This window comes from Hemicordylus capensis, chromosome 5 (genome assembly GCF_027244095.1).
Source record: "Hemicordylus capensis ecotype Gifberg chromosome 5, rHemCap1.1.pri, whole genome shotgun sequence".
In the NCBI taxonomy this organism is placed as follows: Eukaryota; Metazoa; Chordata; class Lepidosauria; order Squamata; family Cordylidae; genus Hemicordylus; species Hemicordylus capensis.
In genome coordinates, this window is record NC_069661.1 from 179,359,768 (window position 1) to 179,381,012 (window position 21,245).

The window sequence follows — 21,245 nt, forward strand, 5'->3', positions numbered from 1 at the left end:
TGATTTGGTAGCTGCCCAAAAGCCAACTTGTTCAAGATCAGGTTCTACACAGCAGCAGTAACATTTGCAACAGCCAATTGTGGATTGTTTTATCTTACAGTAACTTCCGACAACTGTGCTTCAATCCTCAGATTGAATTCATATCTGTTACTATTATTATTTATATATGGGGAAGCTCCATGGCTTAATGGAGAGCTGCTGCCAATCAGCGTAGACAATACTGAACTAAATGGACCAACAGTCTGACTGAGTACAAGGCAGCTTCTTCTATATCTAGTACTATTTATGTACATGTGGCTTTTTAGAGAACGAGACAAGTCCCTGCCATAAGCTTAATTATGACCAGTAATTTAGCAATCTTAAGGCAGTTTAGGGTAAAAAAGCTGCCATTATACTCTTGCTTACACCCATATAAACTAACACATATCCTATCCATCAATCTGTCTAGTTGCCATCTTGTCCTTCATTCTATGTGCTCCCTTTGCACCAATGTAGAGCTAGCATTCTCCTTATTTACCATGTGCTTTCCTAGTGTGGTCAGTCTGCACCCTTTCAAGTGTTTGAGATTTGTTACCATGTCTTGACATAGCAAGGTACAGATCTGTGTGACTATATCAGGGCTCAACAATATCCAGGCACCAGTTTGCCATGGTACCTGAATCAGGCGATGGACTGACATGACAAAGAAACAAGTAAGATGAGAACAGACTGTTACCTCCTTCTCCTGGTCACATAAAGCCAGCACCCCACTCCTGCCTTGTTTGCATTCTACTCCTCCTCCTGGCCACATCTGTCTGGCTCTGGCAGGTGATACACAAACACAACCAGAAAGAAGGGAGGAAATACCTACCTTGTTTACTTCCTTCACCTCCTAATTGTATCAGTCCATCACCAACCTGAGCCAGACAGATATGACCAAGAGTAGATGTGAGCAAGCAAGTTAGCGCCCACCCCACCGAGCAGAGGGTGTTGTGGGGTGGTGAGGAGGGTGAGTGGCCCCCCCATCAAGCAGATGACATTGCTGGAGAGAAAGCAATGAGTCTCCCCTCTCCCAAGGAGCAGAGGGCAATCTGGCTCATAATTTTTTGGGCTGGTTCCTAGAGCCAAATAAAGCTTCACATGGACTGGACTACATTAATCAGGTCTGGGTGAATGTGCACAATGTGTCATGGCTCTATTCTGAAAAGGCTCCCACCTCCCAGCAAAGGGAGATATGTTATTTATATTTCCTTCACTGGTCCTGTGGGGTTTTGCACTGAATTAGATTTGTGTTTTGAAGCAATTATCATTATAAAGTGCAATATTTCATTTTATAGGTACAAGGAATGTAAATTGATTCTGGTACTGTAGATAGTATTTTTAATAGCTTTGCTCCCTTCATTTTACTCCAAACCAATTTAAGTTTATATGGATGTTTTACACAGGTACAGCTGGGGCGCCTAAATTTCTTGCACAAACTGAAGAACTGTAAGGACTTCAGAACACAGTGGTACAAATTGAAGGTTAGCAGCCTTGTTTCAGAACAAGGGCATGTGTAATCTAGCCCAGTATTCAGGATCTTATGCCCAAGCAAGAGTGCACTGCACTGCAGTCTTAGCATCCAATCCAGTTTAGCCACTCTTTCACATTACACAGAATTATGGCTCTAAGTTTTAAAAACCAAACCATGATAACATTTAATAAAGCCAAAACATGAGCTTCATTAAAGTAATTAACCAGAGTTACAACATCATCCTATTGAATATTTCATGTTAAAATTAGCAACATAATCTAGCAAGACAATTACTGCATGAGATTTCTCCTTAGATAAAAGGTTAGTTGCTCTCAGTTTAAACATCAAGGCTACAAGCGTCCCATTCCACCTATTAGTAAACTGGGGGCTAAGTGTGCAGATGCACTGGGTACACACGCCCAGGAAAAGGGCAGGAGTGGTTTCCTATATAGCAGGTTTGTCCACAGGGTCAGAAGAGTCAGGGAAACAGAGTCAGAGGAGATGCCAGGCAAGCAGGAGAATTGTGTGCTCTCCCGATCTGTAGTTGTGTGAACTCAAAAAAACAAGGTACTAGGAGGGAAAAGTGATCGTGTGGGAAACAAGAGCAGGGTAGAACAGCTTTTCATCCATCCTCAGTAAATGTTGGGGATGGAATCTGCACCTGTCATTCTCCCACAGTCATTCTCCCCTCCTACTACCTTGTTTTTTGAGTTTACACAGCCACTGATTGGGATCACAGTCTCTTACTCTGGCTGGCAGCTCCTCCAGCCCTTTTTTGGTTCACATGAACAAACTGAGTGGCATTTATAGGAAAACATTCATTAAATAAAAATAAATAACAAAAACAAAACAACTCTCACCCCCAAGATCATGGAGACCAAGGATTGCACATACATACTAGGGATGTGCAAAATGTTTTGGCGGTGAAACATTTCAAAACAGGCCATTTCAAGAACACCATTTAAACACCCTTTACATAAAGGGCCTATTTCAAGCTCGGAGCAGTACAATCCTATTTCGATCAAAACATTTTGACGTTCTGAGCACCATTTTGGAAGTCTGTCTTCCTTTGCTGATTGATTTTCTGGCACTGGCTTCCAACTGGCTTGTGATCTCCTTGCTTCTTGGTTGGCTTGTTATCATACAAATCAAGTTTTGTCATGGGCAACTGTGCCTCCATTGGTTGCAGGGTTGATTTATGGCATTGGTTGCGGGGGGGGGGGGGACTGAGGGAGGAGAACACAAAAGGAGGAAATTTCAAATTCAAATTGTATTCAAAGAGACTGGGAGGCAGAGAGAGTCCTTATACTGTGCCTAAAGAGGATCAGGAGAGGAGGAAGAAAGGTTTGATTTTGTTGTTTTCTTTTCTCACCACTGTGCTATTTGTTGCTATAACTATCTGGTTTTGCTGGATCTCAGAATGACAAAGGCAGAACTTGGGTGCCCACCTTCCTTCATTTGTGATTTGTTTGTGAGAAAGTGTTGTGGCGAGACATGGACAGTGGCAGCTCTCTCTGTGCATGTGTAATATTTCTTGGTAATTGCTGTGATGAGCTCTATGTCTGGCCTTGAGACCAACTTGTGCTTCACTCACTAGGCTGCTCTGCAATTTGCATTGCAAGGTGTGCTAGGTCAAAATGTGGCTGAAGCTGCTCTTGTTGAGTTAATGGCTATTCCTCCTGCTAAGTAAGCGTGCTGCTGTGGCAGCTGTTGCAATGTTGTGAACTGCCCAGGGACTTTTTTGTATGGTATATAAATGTACTAAATAAATAATCAATAAATGCTAGGAAGTAACGTAACTTACTTACGTTATAAGTCAGTGATAACTTACATAACGTTACATCACATTATGACTAACGTAACCAGTCATTGCGAGAAAGCAACCTGTGCCAATGATGTTACTAGGGTTGATTTGATTTAAATCACTTCACAGAAGTACTCAATTTTAATCATTTAAATCACAATTGGAATCACTATCCAGGAAGATTCCATCTGATCATCATTTTCTAGTACAAGTACATTCTTGTTGCCTAATATACCTTAACTCATATTCAGGGATAGGTTTAATTTTTAGAAGGTAGGTACACATCATGCTATTTCATTTGGGCAACAGGCCTTGCATTTCTTCGTTGCAATGTTTGAAATTACATTTCACATACATGCCTTCCTTATCCACAGGAACTTCATAAAAATATTTCCAAATGGGGTCTCTTTTACGGCATGCTGCCATGATAGGTATTTCCCTTATAGAATGGAAGATACACTCGGAAAACGTTTCCTCAGGACTGCATGCATACGTTCTGTTCACTTTTGGTTTCATTTTCTATTTTCCTCCCCGATCTCTTGCATTTATATCCAGACAGGCTCCTCCTTGCTCAGATTTACTCCATCCCTTGAAATCCTCTATTCATTCAATGAGGTGGTTTCCACAATCAGTGGGAACTACCTCAGCAGGGTTAGCAGGCTTAGCCCGCTCTCCCCACAGACAACCCAGCAGTCTGCTCCAGGCGGCCAAACCGGTCACCCACACGACTGCGGGCTCCATTACGGAGCTGGCAGGGGCTGGGGGGGATTGAGGGCCGTGCGGCCTCTGGAAGCTCCAGCATGCCCTGCGCAAGTGCACAAGGCATGCTGGAGAGTCTCCCGAGCTGGGAGGCTGCCTTTAAGCATCCCGGCCAGGGGGTCTACTCATGAGTTGCCACGACACGGAACCATGCCAACTCATGATCGTAGAGCCCGGGTTAGCGAAGCACTCGCTCCGCAAACCTGGGCTTAGAGGAGGATTATTTAAGCGAGTAACCCACTTAAGAACCACCGGGCTCACAGCCAAGCCCGGTGGTTCTCACGATGGGAGAAAACTGGGCTAGCCTCCGCTAGCCTGATTTTCTCCCATCATGTGAACAGCCTCACTGAGAGCCAGCGTGGTGTAGTGGTTAGAGTGCTGGACTAGGATCAGGGAGACCCGAGTTCAAATCCCCATCAGGCCATGATACTTGCTGGGTGACTCTGGGCCAGTCACTTCTCTCTCAGCCTAACCTACTTCACAGGGTTGTTGTGAGGAAAAACCTAAGTATGTAGTACACCGCTCTGGGCTCCTTGGAGGAAGAGCGGGATATAAAATGTAAAAAATAAAATAATTGATTGGCCTTCTTTAGTCCGATTCAAACATTCAGATGTCTGTACACATGTTTATGTGAAACACAGTACCTGTGTTCATTTTAAAGCTGAACCTGGATACAGGCCCTTCAAATGCATGGTACAGATAGGAAGTGTACTTCTGTACCTGCGTTCAGCATAACATGTGAATGACTGTACCTGTGTACAGATCTACACTTGTATGCGTATTGAACATAATGTGTGAATGGGCCTAATGTCCTTGCACTTTTAGAGACAGAGAGAGGGGCAAGGGCTTGAATGAGTGTACACTGCATGTAGACCACCTGCAGAACAGGACTGGTCTGACCTCTCACCCCCCTATACTGCTATTAAAATGTTCATAGACTATAATTAGAAGCTATGATAAACATTCATGATTATATCTCTGACCTATGTTCTTTTTTATGAATGGGTGTAAAAAAAATTAAAATCCAATTTTTAAATCATAGATTTTTATCAACACTGCTGCAGCACAGGCATTGTGACTGGCAGTGGATTCTGGGTTAGTGATTCTTTTTTGGCCATTTTTGGACTGTTTTTGAAATGTATGTTCTGTGTTGGGAGGAACAGATCTCTTTTTTATTGTGTGCTTCTGCAGTGTGAGTCGCAAATTGCAATGCAAAACTTGTGTGCAGCACATTGTGAGTATGGCTTGTTCCAGCCATAGGGGAACTTCAAACACCCCATTGTTCCTCATGGGTAGCTCCAAGGGATACCAAAGTGAGCTGTGTGGTAGGGCATGATGGGTGCTACCTACCACCCAACCCACTAAATAAATGGGTGTGGGCAATTTTAAACAAAAAAAAATTCCCCATAGGATCCTATGGGGGCTGGGGGGGGTGGGTTTAAATTTTTTGTTAAAAATCACCTGCTTGCCCTACCATTATGCCTTACTACCCATATGACCATATTGCCCCACCACTCAACCCACTTTGGTGTCCCTAGGCGCTACCCATGGCAAACAATCGGGTGTTTTGAGTTTCTTCATTGTTCCCTATGGCTGGAAAACTCAAAACTTTTCAAGTGTTTATTTGAAACAGCCGGCTTGACCATTGTTTCAACAGAATGTTTCAGCTATTCTGCGTTTCATTTCTAGCTCAAATCAAAACACAAAATCCATTTCATACACATCCCTAATACATACTTCCCTCCTATGTTCCCTCTAACAGGGATTCTTAGATGTTGTTGACAACAACTCATCCCCAGCTGCAATGGCTTTTGCTTGGGGATTATGAGAGTTGTAGTCAACACCTGAGAATCCCTGTTAGAGGGAACACGGCTTCCCTCTATTGTACAGCATAAAGCAGCATGTAGATACAAACTCTCAGCTAATCCTGGTTATTTGCAGGCCAAGGGGAAGCAAGTTCCCCGTTTCTTGTTTCATTCTGCCCAAAGCTGTTAAGGAATCATAAGACTGGCCTTAAGGAACACACCTGCGGTGTGGTTGCTGAATCCAAATTGCTTCCCCCACTCACACTGGCTCCTTTTAAGCTGCAAGGCGGACTGACCCCTCACAGTAAAAAGCTGCGAGGGAAGAATTGGCTACTGTGTGTTGCCCAAAGCAAGTTCCCACCACCTCATAGTACCATTTAAGCTGAGAGTATGCAGTCCTGCTCACAGTTTAAAATATGTGGGTGGTCCAATTCAATCACAGGAAATACAATTTGTAGCAATTTACTATTGCAGTAGTTCATGTTGCTATTCAAAGTCTGTACCGAAAATGTATGTTGGGAAAACTGTGGAAATGCTTAAGAAGTACAGCTGGTATTCAAAACCATACTAATCTTAAACAAAGGTCCATCACAGTGAATGGTGATCAACAGACCTGTTCCCCATGAATGTATCGAATTCCTTTCTAGTAAGACAAAAGGGGGTTAGGAGAACAGAGGTGATCAGTTTGAAGTCTGTGAAGATACTTTTTAACGTGTGGGGGACCACCCCATACAGGGGCGTAACAAGCTTGGAGTGGGCCCAGAGACGAGATTTTAAAATGGGCCCCCAGCCCCTCAAAGTCCAGGGCCTCCACACACCCCAGGCCCCCAAGGATTTAAGTCTGATATTTCAAAATAAGTATGCTGCCTGGAAATACATTTCACTGAATACACACACGCACACTTCACAATATATAGTGATATACATTGAGTACTATATGTTTGTGCTACTTTTAATGCCTAGAACACACTAGAAACACTAATTATTAAAATGGGACCCTCGCTGCAGATTAGCAAAGGAGACTTTCGACCATGCAGTGTGAGCCTATGTATGTTTTCTCAGAATTCTGAACAAATTCATTAAAGTTGGATGGCAGGAGGTTTTTCACAGGAAGCTTTTAAAGCCCTTTAACACACATCTACTCTGGAATGGAGGTGCTGCATTCACATGTTGGCCAGATTTACCCTGAAGTTCCTGCGAGTTATTGGGGAGCAGTTCACACACAAGAAAAATAAAATAAAATAAAAGCACAACACATGCTTCACAGTTCTCACTCAGACCTTCTGGGTTGCAAAACAACTTGAACATAAGTGCATTTATAAATGAATGAATGAATAAGTAAAATAAAATAAATATAATATTGTTTGTTCCAGAAGTTTTTATAATTTTCTGCCATGAAACAAGCCACTTATAGGACTTTTTAGCTTTTTTTTTAAGCCAGCAAATTTTTCAAGCTGTTTTAAATTAAATATTCAGAGACTTCTCAGTCTCCCCACCCCACCCCCCCATAGCAAAGCCCTATGGCAAGCAGATCCCTATATATGCTGGGGGGGGGGACCACAAAAAGGAGTTCACATTCTACCTCGCAAATGCTGGGCTGGGTGGCAGAGGGTCTGCTGCAGAGGGCTGTGGGGGCCGCTCTGCCTGCCTGCCTCCTTCCTTCCTTGGGGCCTGCAGGCCTCCAGTTCAGGCTTCACTAAAGCCTACATGGAGGCCTCCCTGGAAGCTCCGCCCACCCGTCGATCAGCTGAGAGGCGGGGAGGAGGAGCTCCTAGCAGCTTGTCTGCTGCTTGATTGCTGGCCAGGAGGACAAGCAGGAGAGAGCGCAAACAGGGCAAGTGGCTGAGGGGCCTTGGGGCTGGGCAGGGGGCAATGGGGAGCATGTGAGGTGTCTCTGGGGGGCCCCTCCAGGCAGTGGGGCCCCCAGACAACTGTCTCCCCTTGCCTAATGGTAGTTCCGCCCATGACCCCATATAGTTGAAAGGACAGGATGGAGGCGCTAATGGACATGTATTCACCTAGTCTAGTTCCCAAACAAATCTTCAGGAACGGGGGGGGGGGGGAGAAGCAAGCAAGCTCTCTGCTTTGACTCTGATGTAGGAGTTAGTGCCTGCCCTCTGAGGATGCAAGGTACACACCTTGAGTCCAAAACAAGACTTGCAAGGCTCTAGGCAACAAGGGAGGGAAGCATCAACCTCCCCCTGGCACACCTACACACTCGGCATGAATTATTGCAGAGGTCAAAGAGCCATCACTGCACCTCTTTGCTCCAGTAAGGCACTTCTCAGTACTCAGCAGGGACTACTCCCAAATGTACATGCTTAAGTGTGGTACACAATTCACCTCCCCAGCCTATTTTCACTCATGTTTTGGTTTCATCGGACAATATTTTCAGGAGTTCAACAGAAAGAGGCTAGTTACATTACAAATTGCAGCATGTCCCACAAGAATCCTCAGGTCTCCTTCTCTTGCAATAGACCGCTTGCAGAACTGCAGCCTCTAATCCATTTGCCACTCTCACATCGTCCCTTCTCCCCACATTATTTAACAGTCATATGAAACCTTAAGGTCGGAAATATACACACACTTACCTGGAAATAAATACCACTAAATTCAGTATGTCTAACTTCTGAGCAAACGTGCATAGAGATGACCTGTACTTGGGTTTATGGGAGCACAGTGTAAAGCCAACAAGAAGAAAAGTCCTCCCAAACAGCGGCTGGGGCTGCAAACTATAAACGATGTACTGGGGGGCTTTTAATACCCTTTAACTTGCATCTCCTCCAGAACGGAGGAGATGCATTCACACATCGATCCTCTTAAGTCCCTGCGAGTTGTTGGGGAGCAGCTCACACACAATTTGTGTTTTTCGCTGCACGTTAGAGTGTAGTCCAATTTACATCGAGGTAAAATAATTTGCACCGGATCTTTTGGGACAACTTCGAGTTCGCAGTAAAGCCTCCCCGTAAACTAGCGGTAAAACGGGCTGTGCGCAGAAGTCCCTGGTAGCAGCCGTATAAACCGCAGCTGGTCTCCAGCGAAACTATTTTTGATACGTGAAAGACATGTTTTCAAGTCCAAGAACAAAAAGATTATAATTGCGGTACCTTAAAGATGAACAGATTCGTTGTGGCATAAGCCACAATAAGAACGTAGTTCTAAGGCGCCACAAGACTTACCGTATGGGTGTGCAGGAGTTGCAACATCCTTTCAGTTTCAAGGCACGAAGAGCTAGCTCTTCGGTAGAAGTTACCCTTTACTAACCTGTGGCATTCATAAGGGACGCGTGGTTCCCCCCACATTCTTTCCATACTTGCTAGTGAAGAGGGGACTGTAACATATATGTTTAGCGACTTTAAGTCTGGAGCCGTTTCGAGAGCGTATATATTACCTAACGACTACTGTATGCCGTATTTACAAATGTTTAAGTTTACTCACAGTGAAGGAAAGCAGCAAAACAGCGACACCTCCCCCCCCCGCCACCCCAATGCACGGATGCTGCTTTTCCTCGGGGAGCGCAGGACCCAGACTGTACCTCTCTAGCGGCGGCGGCTGCTGCTGCTGCTGTTCCCTGCGGCCTGCGCTTCCCGCCACGGCCTTCCAGCCGCCGCCGCCACTCAGCTGCCTCCTGACGGGGAAAGCGGGGTCCCCTCGGCGTCGGGGCGCCTCCTGCTCAAGCGACAGAGCCAGCTGGCTGAAGGCATACAGCAACGAGCACAAACCACAGCCCAGGCACAGCAGCGCCACCCGCACCAGCCGCTGCATCCTCCCGCGGCCCCGGCAGCCGGTGCTGCCGGGGCCTAACCGGGAGTGGAAGCACTGGCGGTGGCCTCAGCGTGAGCTCGCCGTGGCAAGCCGAGACAGGACAGGTGGCAGGCGCGGCAACCAGGAGGGCCACGACGGCGCCACTATGGCTCCCGAGGTAGTAGTAGCAGCGGCCGAGCACTCTGCGTAGGCGGAAACTAGGCGGTTCAGAGCGAGTAGGGAGGAGCTGAGGGCCCGAGGCGGGGTTGGTGGTGGCTTGTGGGCAAGGCCGTGGACGGCTGGCTAGGTGGAGCTATGAGGGAGGCACGAGAGCGGCAGGAGGTGCGTCCTGGCGGCGGAGCAAACTGCAACTCTGAGGAGCAGAGAGATGAAAAAAACGCAGTGACAGATGAGGCTTCAGGAAAGCAAGAGGGCCCCACTGCAGCTAGCATTTGTGCAGCTCAGTCCTAGGCATTTTTACTGATCTCCTACTGTTCAGTGAGACTTGTTTTTACTGATCTCGCATGCATTGAGTGGGCCAAGCAAGTGCGCTTCTTCAACCGCAGCTGGATCCTCGGCATGCCTGAGGACAATGCGGGTTGCTGCTCCCAAGTAAGATTGCATAGACCTGCACGTATTAAAAGTTCTTCACGTGCATACTGCCTGCCGTGCGGTAGGTTATTTGAAAGCCACCCAAAACTGCATCCATAGGGCAAATATCCCTGTTGCTGGGAAGCAGCTCTTTCTTACCTGCCTTCAAGGAGGGGAGGCGGAATTACATCCCCCGCCTCAGTTGGCAACTGTGCCTGCGGATCAGTCTCCTGACCGGCATTCAGTCTAGCTCTAGCAATCACAGCGGCAGCATAGTTAAAGAGACCCAGCGTGGTGTATTGGTTAGAGTGCTGGACTAGGACCCCATTCAGCCATGAGACTTGCTGGGTGACTCTGGGCCAGTCACTTCTTTCTCTATCCTACTCCCATTGTAATAAATACCAGTCCTCCCCCCACTCTGTTTTTGGTTTTTTTTGCAAAATCAAAAGCTGAAAAGCAAAGATGCCTACAGTTGCCAACGGGCCTTCTCAGCTGCTGCCCTAAGATTGTGGAATGCGCTCCCTAATAAGATACGAGCCTCCCCATCTCTGGCAATTTTTAAGAAACTACTGAAAATGCATCTATTTAACCATCTTTCTCAGCTTTTTAAAACTTGTTTTTAAATTGTTTTGGCTATTTAATTGGTGTTTTATGATGTTTTAATTGTTAATTTTTATTTTATGTAGTTTATAATTTGTTTTGTTAATTGATTTTAATGGTGTTTTAATGTAAACCGGCCTGAGCCTTTTGGAAGGGCAGTATAAAATTTTTAATAATAAATAAATAAATAAATAAATAAATAACATGTATTTGTAATAATCCGATTTCATGATGCTCTTAGTTTTTTTTTAATGAAGCTTAATTTGGTTCTTTTGCATTTTATTTTTCATGGTTTGTGGTAACCATTTTGCACCTTCACAGAGAAGCAAGATCAAGTTTGACAAAAAAAAATCTCCCGCTTGCAACGAAATCTGAAAGTTTGCAAGCAAAAACCCCAACTGAGGACTAGAAGAATTCAAACACTGGCTGATGTTACAGTTGTGGGAATGGAACATACAAAATTAATTCAAAGACTTCACAGAAAAGGTTAGCAGTTAGAGGATGAATCTGGGTGAAAGAGAATTGGCATCACACCACACCGCTGTATGTTTGGAGAGGAAGTTCCGGGTATATTGGGTAGCAAGGGAGTGGGGAATCGCCAGAAAGTAGGATCTGAAAGTTGCTGCTGCTGTTGCTATTAGTGTCTTACCACTTCTGGTACCACCTTAAACAGCAGGTTAAGGTGTGCAGGGGGGAAATAGAGACATGATCGCTTCCTTGGAAACCCGGTCACTGATGTGCCATTTATGACTTACACTGTGTATATTTGATCTCAACATCTCATTAGTAAAGATAGACATTACCTTGCAAAGTTTTATTGTACTGTACTTTATTGATGTACAATGCTTTATTATCAGGGTGTGTAATGAATGCTATATTGATGATCAGAGCGGGTGGAAAGAATGATAAAGTTATGTGAATGTAGTACTTGTCTCCTTAAAACCCAACTTGTAACTGTACAGTATGTAGTAACTATCAAAAAGTGTTTTTAAAAAAATAGAATGGCAAAATACTTATTTGTAACAAAGTAGGCACTCTTACTATGTTTCTTAAAGGGCAATTCTTTTTAGCCTACTTTCCAGTAAGCTTATGACATCACCCAGCATTCCATCTGTGTGCCCGTTCAGGTGTCTTCCGCCCCCATCAACTTTTCTATGCCTGGACCAATATGAACAAAATCAGGTACATTTATAGGGACACCTCAGTGGCACAGTTTGTGATGATGTCATCGACCCCATTCAAGATGGCAGATGTGTAAACTTTTGAGGCAGAAGTGGGCTAACTTGTGGACCACCTAACCAGTTTGGACCAAATTTAGTCCAGTTGTAGGGATAGTGAAAGGAAAATAGGCAGATTAGTTCTTATTAAAACAACTTGTTCAACAATGTATTTGAAGAGTCTAACTTCTAGAACAAAAAGCCATGTAAAATACAGCTGGGCAAAATTCTAAACTTTTTGCAGTAAAATGGTGCTGCTAAAAGGATATTAGAAAACTGATTTAGTAGTACTAGTAGAGTTACAGTGGAGTTTTCTATATAATTAAAAATGTATTTCCTATATCCCCGTTAAAAATAGGCAGTGGTGTACAACAGAATGTCTCAGCTTGTGACCTCAAAATTCCAGTTACTCTTAATTCAAACTGCAATCCTGTACTTACCTTAGAGTAGATCCCATTGAGCACAATGGAGTTTACTTCCAAGAAGACTTGTATAACAACTGTATAATCAGCTGAATTGTTATTTAATATTTTATTGTTGATAATCTCAAAATGCTTAATAAACATACTTTAAAAATATCTAATTATTATTGGGGGAGGGCGGCATGATTGCTTTTAATTGTCAAAATGGGAGGGGACTGTGGGCCAAAGCCACTGAACCTTTAGGTACCTAGCAGTACCCTGTCCCTACATAATCATATACATAAATATATCCTACAATAAACCATAGTCTTAAGAATGTAATTCTTAAAGAGTACAAAGCAATTCTCTATGTTTGTATTCTTACAGCAGAATGGTCAAAATGTCTTTGTTTCCTAAACATCTCTAAATCTAACTAGACTTCAGCTTCCTGAAAGAACAGAATTTGATGGGTAAATGAACCTCTTTCCAGTAAATAGAAAATAGCATAATCTCATCAAAGTCCTACTATAGCAATTAGTGAGAGGAATAATTATAGGGGAATCTAAAAGCTGCTCTTTCCTCACATCCTTATTCTGCTGAAAGTTAAATTACCTATAAACACATCCACAAAGAAAGGATTTTTTAAAAAGTATTTTCTTATATATTCACCATGTTTGGTGGAACACAGAATATCCATTAGGCGAGTTCTTGAAAAGGAAGATGGCTTCTGAAGCAGAGGATGTACTTCCATTCTTCTAGCATTACACTCTTCTTCCCTTTTCATTGTTTTCTCCTGAAAAGCTTTTTAGGAAAATAAGTAATCCACCACCACTGAATCTCCCAGCAGCAATAGGGACCACCTTCAGACATAGAAGTTGGGTGGAAGTTTTTCCAAAACAGATAAAATGCCAATATTTTATTTTTCTGAGGAATTTTCTATTTCTAGAATGTTCACTTGGCTACCTGAAAAACTTTAGCGGTAGTGTGGGAAATTAATGTGGTGGTTAGGGATGTGCACAGAACTGGGCGGGGGTGGCTCGAGGGGGTGAGGTGCCACTTTAAGGGCAGGGGAGGGTGCACTTACTACCCCCCCCCCGCTTTCCACCTGCTGGTGCTTGTTTTCCATAAAAGCCTTCGGGGCCGCAGTGTACCTCCCTGCCGCCCCTTCGGCTGGAAGTACCAGGTGCACATGCCCAACATGCACATGTGCAACATGCGCATGCGCCAAAGGGGGAAGGGGCAGCAGGGAGGTACACTACCGCCCCGAAGGCTTTTATGGAAAACAGGCACCGGTGGGGGGAAAGCAGGGGGAAATGTAAGTGCACCCTCCCCCGCCCTTAAAGTGGCACCCCACCCGGCTTCGAACCCTCTCCCCGTTTGAACCTGTTCAGAGGCCCGTAAAAGGGCCTCTGAACAAGTTTGTACATATCCAGGGGCATAGCTATAATTGAACGAAAGGGTTCAAAGAACATGGGCCCCCAGCTCCATCCCTCCCTATTTTCTTCATTGTCTCCCTCACTCTGGGGGGCCACCCAAGAGAGGGATGAACACGGGCCCCCTCATGTCAGATCACAGTCTATTTAGGAAAACTTGTAATTTTTGCAGAAATTTTTAAGCAAATTTTATGCCAATGAGGGGAAATCTGCATCAGGAAACTTGCCAGAGAATCCACATCTCTGCCTATGCAGCTTTGCTTGCAATAGGCTGCTGCCAGGTGCAGCATGGAGCTTTTCCTCACCTCTAAGCAAATGCACTTGAAGGATTTTCTGCTTGGCTATCTTGTATGTGGTTCAGCTCAGTCACTTACTTTTCTTCGAATTCATTTGGAATGAATGTTTAGATACATTCCTTAAGAGATGGGAGGGGTTCTAAACTGAAGTAACTTCCCTTCCGAAAGACATAAACATACCTTTATCCCATTCATCTTGTGTACACACACACACACACACACTCTGGAAACATCATCTTGTGGCCAACTAATTTGGTCACTCAGTGTATTTTGTCCCTTTGAATGCACAGATACTAAGATTTTTAAATTTTAAGAGGACAGGCAATAAAATGATAGCACCTGAGAGGGTACTAACCATACAAGTTTGAATAATAAATAGCAGTGAAAATAAGGGTAGATATTTTACTAAACTACAACTGTGCAATTAATATTTTGAGGAGAGAGGAATTTAAACATTATACACTTAGAGCCAACATATTATTTTGCAGTTTGTGAATCTTAAATTTAGTGTCCAGTTGATGGTTTGGGGGGTATAGTGACCCAATTCCCATTTGTTACACACGTGGACAAATTTGTTGGTTCACTTACAGCTCATTGAGAAAGTGTTTTATGCCTCCTGAAAAGCGATTAAATGAAAAGCAATTGTTCCATGTATACCTGCATGCCTTTGATACGTCATCGAGTAAAGCAAAGCAAGTGTGAAAAGAGATAAAATATTGCTTATTCTAGAAAGATATTCTAAAGTGGCCTGGACACATTTGTTGGTACCCCTAGAAAAGATCATAAATAATTGGATTAGAGTGATTTTTCAAATTAGCTGTTTTCTTTAATTAGTATCACACATGTCTCCAATCATGCAATCAGTCATTCAGCCTATTTAAATGGAGAAAAGTAGTCACTCTGCTGTTTGGTATCGTGTGTCCCACAATGAGCATAGACCAGAGAAAGCAAAGGAGAAATTTGTGAGGAGATCAGAGAGAAAATTATAGACAAGAATGTTAAAGGCAAAGTCTATAAGACTATCTCCAAGCAGTCTGATGTTCCTGTGACAACAGTTGCAAATATTATTAAGTTGTTCACGGTCCATGGGACTGTAGCCAACCTCCCTGGAAACGGCCGCAAGAGGAAAATCCACCCCTGAATGGGCAGAAGGATAGTGAGAATGGTAGACAAAAAGCCAAGGAAAACTTCCAAAGAGATACAAGCTGAACTCCAAGGTCAAGGTCCATCAGTGTCTGATCGCACCATCCATCACTTTTTGAGTGACAGTGGGCTCAATGGAAGACGACCCAGGAGGTCCTCACTGTTGAGAGAAAAACATTAAAAAGCCAGACTGGAATTTGCTAAAATGCATATTGACAGGCCACAGTGCTTCTGGGAGAATGTCCTTTGGACAGATGAGACAAAACTGGAGCTTTTTGGCAAGTCACATCAGCTCAATGTCCACAGACAAAAAAATGAAACATTCAAGGAAAAGAACACCATACCCACTGCGAAACGTGGAGGAGGCTCGGTTATGTTTTGGGGCTGCTTTGCTGTGTCTGGCACGGGGTGCCTTGAGTCTGTGCAGGGAACAATGAAATCTCAAGACTATCAAGACATTCTGGAGCAAAACATACTGCCCAGTGTCAGAAAGCTCTGACTCAGTCACAGGTCATGGATCCTCCAACAGGATAATGACCCAAAACACACAGCTAAAAGCACCCAAGAATGGCTAAGGACAAAACATTGGACTATTCTGAAGTGGCCTTCTATGAGCCCTGATTTGAATCCTATCGAACATGGAAAGAACTGAAACATGCAGTCTGGAGAAGGCACCCTTCCAACCAGACACAGCTGGAGCAGTTTGCTCAGGAAGAGTGGGCTAAACTACCTGTTGACGGGTGCAGAAGTCTCATTGAGATCGACAGGAATCGCTTGTTTGCAGTGATTGCCTCTAAAGGTTGTACAACAAAATATTAGGTTAAGGGTCCCATCATTTTTGTCCATGCCATCTTCATTTGTGTTATTATGTGAAATATTCTGTTGCATCAAAACTCTAAAACAGAGTATGATTTTTGTTAAATGCGGAATAAACAATGATGGGTGCCAATTACTTTTGTCAGTTTCAAGCTATTTCAGAGACAATTGTGGGTTCTTTTTTCATGGAGGGGTACCAACACATTTGTCCACATGTGTACATTACTAAGTGCCACTGACTGAAGTCAAGAGTTCCCCAGTTCTTAATTCCTTGCTTTTTAGAGTTAAAGCTGTTTTAAATTTATGTCTTAATAGTGGAGTAAACATGAGTGTTTGCTTGAATGTACTCTATATCATTGCTATTTGGTTGGAACAGCAATTGTTAATTCTTCACTTTCTATTGAGTTTTCCAAGCAGTAAGCACCAAATTAATTAACTGCACCAAATTAATCAGTTTATTGGGGATTTCATCTAAGTTGGTATTTCTTTAATGTTGGTATATATTTAAAATATAATCAAGTAGTAGATTCACTAACGCCATTAAACTGTATCACTACACAGTTTGCACAGACCTCACTTTTTATATTGTGAAATTAAGTATGGCATTTACTCCCATTTCACGTCTTTACCAATGTTTTAGGATTGAAAGTATTGTTACACTCTGTAAATCCTAAAATGCAAGAAATTCTAATATTTTGCGATTCTTTTTTAAGGTATGTCTTGTCAAAAAGTCTCATTTCTCTTTCTACCTCAGTCATTTGTCTTTTAGTGCTTACAGCTAGTGGGCAAATCACAGAACATGAATTAAGCACACAATATAGATTATAAATTACTTAAGTATTGTTACACTCTGTAAATCCTAAAATGCAAGAAATTCTAATATTTTGCTATTCTTTTTTAAGGTATGTCTTGTCAAACAGTCTCATTTCTCTTTCTACCTCAGTCATTTGTCTTTTAGTGCTTACAGCTAGTGGGCAAATCACAGAACATGAATTAAGCACACAATATAGATTATAAATTACTCCAATACCGGAGACCCTTAAGAAATCATGTTTATAACTATTCTCATTTATTTGTTTCTTGTACCCTAGAAAGCTCTCTTTATCAAGAAATGTATTAATGGTGATCATTGCAATTTTTAACTGTCAAAATTGCATTTTATCTAGAAATAATGAAATACACACATATAGCAAATGTAATGGCAATAACTGGATATGATTTTGTCTGCAAAGCATGAGGATTTTGTTTTAGTAGGAAATTTTCACAAATTCTTTAGCAACCCATAAGGTTACTTATTTGACCTTACCTGTGAACATTTATCTAAAACACTAATTTAAAAACAAACTTGCCAATATTTAGAGGGAATTATATTTTGTTTTACATTAAGTTCCCCAATCTTAACTTTTAAAAAAACACCAAAAAAACCCAAGGAATAATTTTGACAGGTATTAAAATCTGAATGGCTATATCTGTTTATAGCCCCATATTTTAATCTTGATAGCAGCAGTCCATTTCAAACACCCTGTCATTTACATACGTTTAGACCACAACATCAAGAAATCAGGTATGCAATTTTTAGATACCACATCAGACTTTCATTTTATGCAACTAACAGTATTTCACATCTTACAAAGTGGACACTACCATTATGCCTGTAGTACTGCAGTTAAAAACATAAAAATATATTACTACAAGAAACCAGCAAACATCACAATTGTCAGGGGCTACAGAAATTTTAAATTATTCTAGCTGAAAGGCTGTTATTGTGTTTAATATTTTGGGCTAGATTCACTACCAAAAATTCCATTTTCTTTTTCATATTGGTTGACAAAATACATACTTTCAATGAGGAACAAAAATGAATTCATTGCAAAAGTACAGGTGGTGCTCCCTGAAACAATACCCAGATGGACTTTGTACCAAATCTGAACCAACAGATAAAAACACAACGGCTTGATCCTGTATATATTTACTCAGAAATAAATACCAATGGAACTTACTATCAGGTAAGTGTGCATATGATTACAGCCTAAAATAGGAACCCCAAACATACATGTTGACTGGACATCTTTTCCTTGCTTGGTTCTCTTCAGGGCACTTGCTGTTCATCAGGACTACAAGCAAAACAACATATAAAGGGATTTTGTTGTTGAGTCAGTTTGAATCTTCAAGGGTACAATCTATTAATGGGGGTATTTGTGGGTGCAACGTGCAAGATATGTGGACAAGCACTGGGAGCAACAGGAAAATTGAAGAGGTACAAATTGAGACATTTTCACAACTTGCATGAAGAACACCATCTACAGTTCAATTCTAAGCACGTTTACTTCAAAGTCAATCCCACTGTGTTGAGTGGGGCTTACTCCCTGCAAGTGTACTGAGGATTTCAGCCTCAGTCTCTGATCCATCACTTCTGAATAGTTAGTACACTATACAAGTTGAACAGAAGCATGTCCTTCATTCAGTTGGCATAGTTACGTGTGAAACACCCCACAAGTTACAAACCATCTTCCCTCCCACTGTGTCCCTAACTACAGTTCTAATTTAAGAATTATGAATGAATCGTTTTGTGCAACCAAACATTTAGCTGATTGTAAACAAAATTGCAAAACCTATACTCATAAAAATATTTTATTGGAAATTTTACATAATACCGAATGGGACTGTAAATCTTTTTGTTCTGTATCTATATATTGCTAAATGCATAAATGTTCACAACTATGTCAAAAACAAAGATCTGCATTTTTCCTATGATTTGCTCTATAATATTTAATAAAGGATCTTTTTTTTAAAAAGCAAAAGGCTGATATAGGAACAAATGTTTTATATATATTCATATATATATATACACACACACACACACACACACTACTTGCTTATTTCCTCTCCGGTGCAACGTTTAATATTACTGGTTTGGATCCAAAAGGCTTCACAAGGAGTTTCCACACACTACAGCATAACTTCAAAGCTCACCCCTTTCAGCGGTAGTCCTCTGCACTGCCCAACAAGCCACTCTCAGACTCGGAGCGCCTTTGGGCATGGTCTCTAATGCAGTGCAAAGAGCTATGGCTGGAGAAAAAAAGCAAAGCCCCAAGGATGCATAAAAGCTTTTTTTTGCAAACTTAAAAGGCTCTTTCAGCGTCTGGCTGAATTGATATCACTATAACACTGAGCAAGTCTAGGAGAAGGAAAGAGGAATAAGCCAAATGAGAACAGTATCACGTTTTGGATTTTAAGGTATCAACAGTAGTTAGATATTAAAATCTAGATATTTAAAAAAACTCAAAATACCTAATCATTTGTGAACAAATTCATGTTCTATAACATAGAATACCAGTGTATAAGGACAAGGTAGTACTATACTTGACTTATAAAGCTAAACAATTAATGCTTGTAACAGATTTACCTTTTTTTTTTTTTTTGCTTGTAAACATTACAATAAATGTTCTAAATGTGTGAGGAAGATATTGGAAAAGCCAGCAACATAATTCGGTAACAGTAATCTAGTAAAGTGTGTCAGACATTGGCAAAAATTCAATACAAATGTTTTATTTAATAACATTTTTCCTAGTCAACCACACCAAGTACCAGCAGGTGTTTTTAAGATAATCATTACGAAAATTCTTTTGCAGCAATAGTTGATTAAGTTGATCTTTGACTTGCATACATATATCTATGTTTCACAATTCTCAAATAATACATATTTAGGCAGCTTGAATTATGTTATAAAAATTTAAAGTCAGTACATGCCAATAGTATAGAATCCAAGAGTTGTGTTAGAATTCACTAAACTTAAAGTGGAAATCGACTTACCAGTAACACTGCATCAAGAACATTCAGACCACATTTTCATGGCACCTTTGCATATGAAGATTAAAAAGTTCATCTGAAAATGTTTTATAGACTGCACTGAAATTTAATTTCACTGCTGCACTTCTCTCTTACAAAACTGCAGAAATCATATTTGAGTAAACATACAAATCGTGCATGGCAAACAACAACTCATGAAAATGTGGTAACTGTTGGCAGAAGTTGTGTATATTTGCAAGTTGGAGAGGAAAGACTAAAGAAACTGGATGAAATAAACTTTAATGTGATTCTCCATTCAATGATGAGGCTTCTCCTCTAGGTGAAGATGACCTGGACATTCCTCGCTCTGTATTGTCAGAACTAGAACCACTCTGACTGTGCTGATCTGCAGAAGCTGCACTGGAAGCAGGTGGTGACTTAGTTTTTTCTTTAAAGTCTGTAATAATGACTGTCAGATCACCAACAGTAACTTCCAAGTGTTGGGCACTACTTCGGTCCACATTTTTCAATCTGGGCCTAAAATAATATAAATAAATTAGTGGCAACTCGGAAACCCTTCTTATCCCCCATTCATGAAGTGACTGTATTTTTGGAATTCAAACTCTCATATGAAGCTGCCTTACTCAAAATCAGATTAATCTAGCCTTGCATTATCTATTATACAGTAGCAGCTGGCCAAGATCTCAGGTAGAAGGCTTTTCCAGACCTGCTCCTAGGGACCCTGTAACCAGAAACACCAGGTATTAAACCAGTGACCTTATAGCAGTAAAGTGTGTGCTCTACCACTTAGCTATACCCCCTTCCCCAATGCCTACTAAAACACTTGCTGACATCTAGACTAATGTTGCGCTTGCACAAGGTTGTTACGCTAGCTAGTTCTGCTAAGTCAGGTACTTGTATTCCAGACTAGTGTTGTGCTGGTGCAATGGGATGTGCTTGCACAGCAGGCTGCACAGTGTATTGTATAACCATGTATACAGGTGAAACTTGGAAAATTAGAATATCGTGCAAAAGCGTACAGCTCATGAAAACCCCAAATCCACAATCCCAGAAAATTAGAATATTACATGGAACCAAGAAGACAAGGATTGAAGAATAGAACAATATCGGACCTCTGAAAAGTATACAGTGTACTGTGCTTGATTGGCCAGCAAACTCACCTGACCTGACCCCATAGAGAATCTATGGGGCATTGCCAAGAGAAGGATGAGAGACATGAGACCAAACAATGCAGAATTGCTGAAGGCCGCTAATGAAGCATCCTGGTCTTCCATAATACCTCATCAGTGCCACAGGCTGATAGCATCCATGCCATGCCGCATTGAGGCAGTAAT

The 21,245-nt window shown here is 41.9% G+C and overlaps 2 protein-coding genes and 1 long non-coding RNA gene across 9 annotated transcripts in view; 1 reads left to right on the plus strand and 2 right to left on the minus strand.

Moving 5' to 3' along the window:
• The window catches only part of GXYLT1 (glucoside xylosyltransferase 1), a 47,053-nt gene extending 37,428 nt beyond the window's left edge, over positions 1 to 9,625 (minus strand). For 4 of the 5 annotated variants that reach the window (XM_053255528.1, XM_053255530.1, XM_053255527.1 and 1 more), the window contains exon 1: positions 9,396 to 9,625. In XM_053255528.1, coding sequence (XP_053111503.1) covers positions 9,396 to 9,625 — 230 coding nt within the window. Of the gene's footprint in view, positions 1 to 9,298; positions 9,322 to 9,395 lie in introns of those variants that run through there. The other variant, XM_053255531.1, reaches the window with a different exon arrangement.
• A 29-nt stretch (positions 9,626 to 9,654) lies between these two features.
• LOC128327170 (uncharacterized) lies at positions 9,655 to 12,588 on the plus strand. Of its 2 annotated transcripts, none has more exons than XR_008308512.1 (2): positions 9,655 to 9,782; positions 11,117 to 12,588. It is a non-coding gene; the product is annotated as an uncharacterized LOC128327170 (long non-coding RNA). The 2 variants fall into 2 exon arrangements; XR_008308513.1 differs by lacking the exon at positions 9,655 to 9,782 and adding an exon at positions 9,787 to 10,216.
• Positions 12,589 to 18,716: 6,128 nt separating this feature from the next.
• Positions 18,717 to 21,245, minus strand: part of YAF2 (YY1 associated factor 2) — a 62,640-nt gene continuing 60,111 nt past the window's right edge. For both annotated transcript variants that reach the window (XM_053252718.1, XM_053252716.1), the window contains one exon: positions 18,717 to 20,427. In XM_053252718.1, coding sequence (XP_053108693.1) covers positions 20,190 to 20,427 — 238 coding nt within the window. In that variant the 3' untranslated portion in view covers positions 18,717 to 20,189. The remainder of the gene's footprint in view (positions 20,428 to 21,245) is intronic.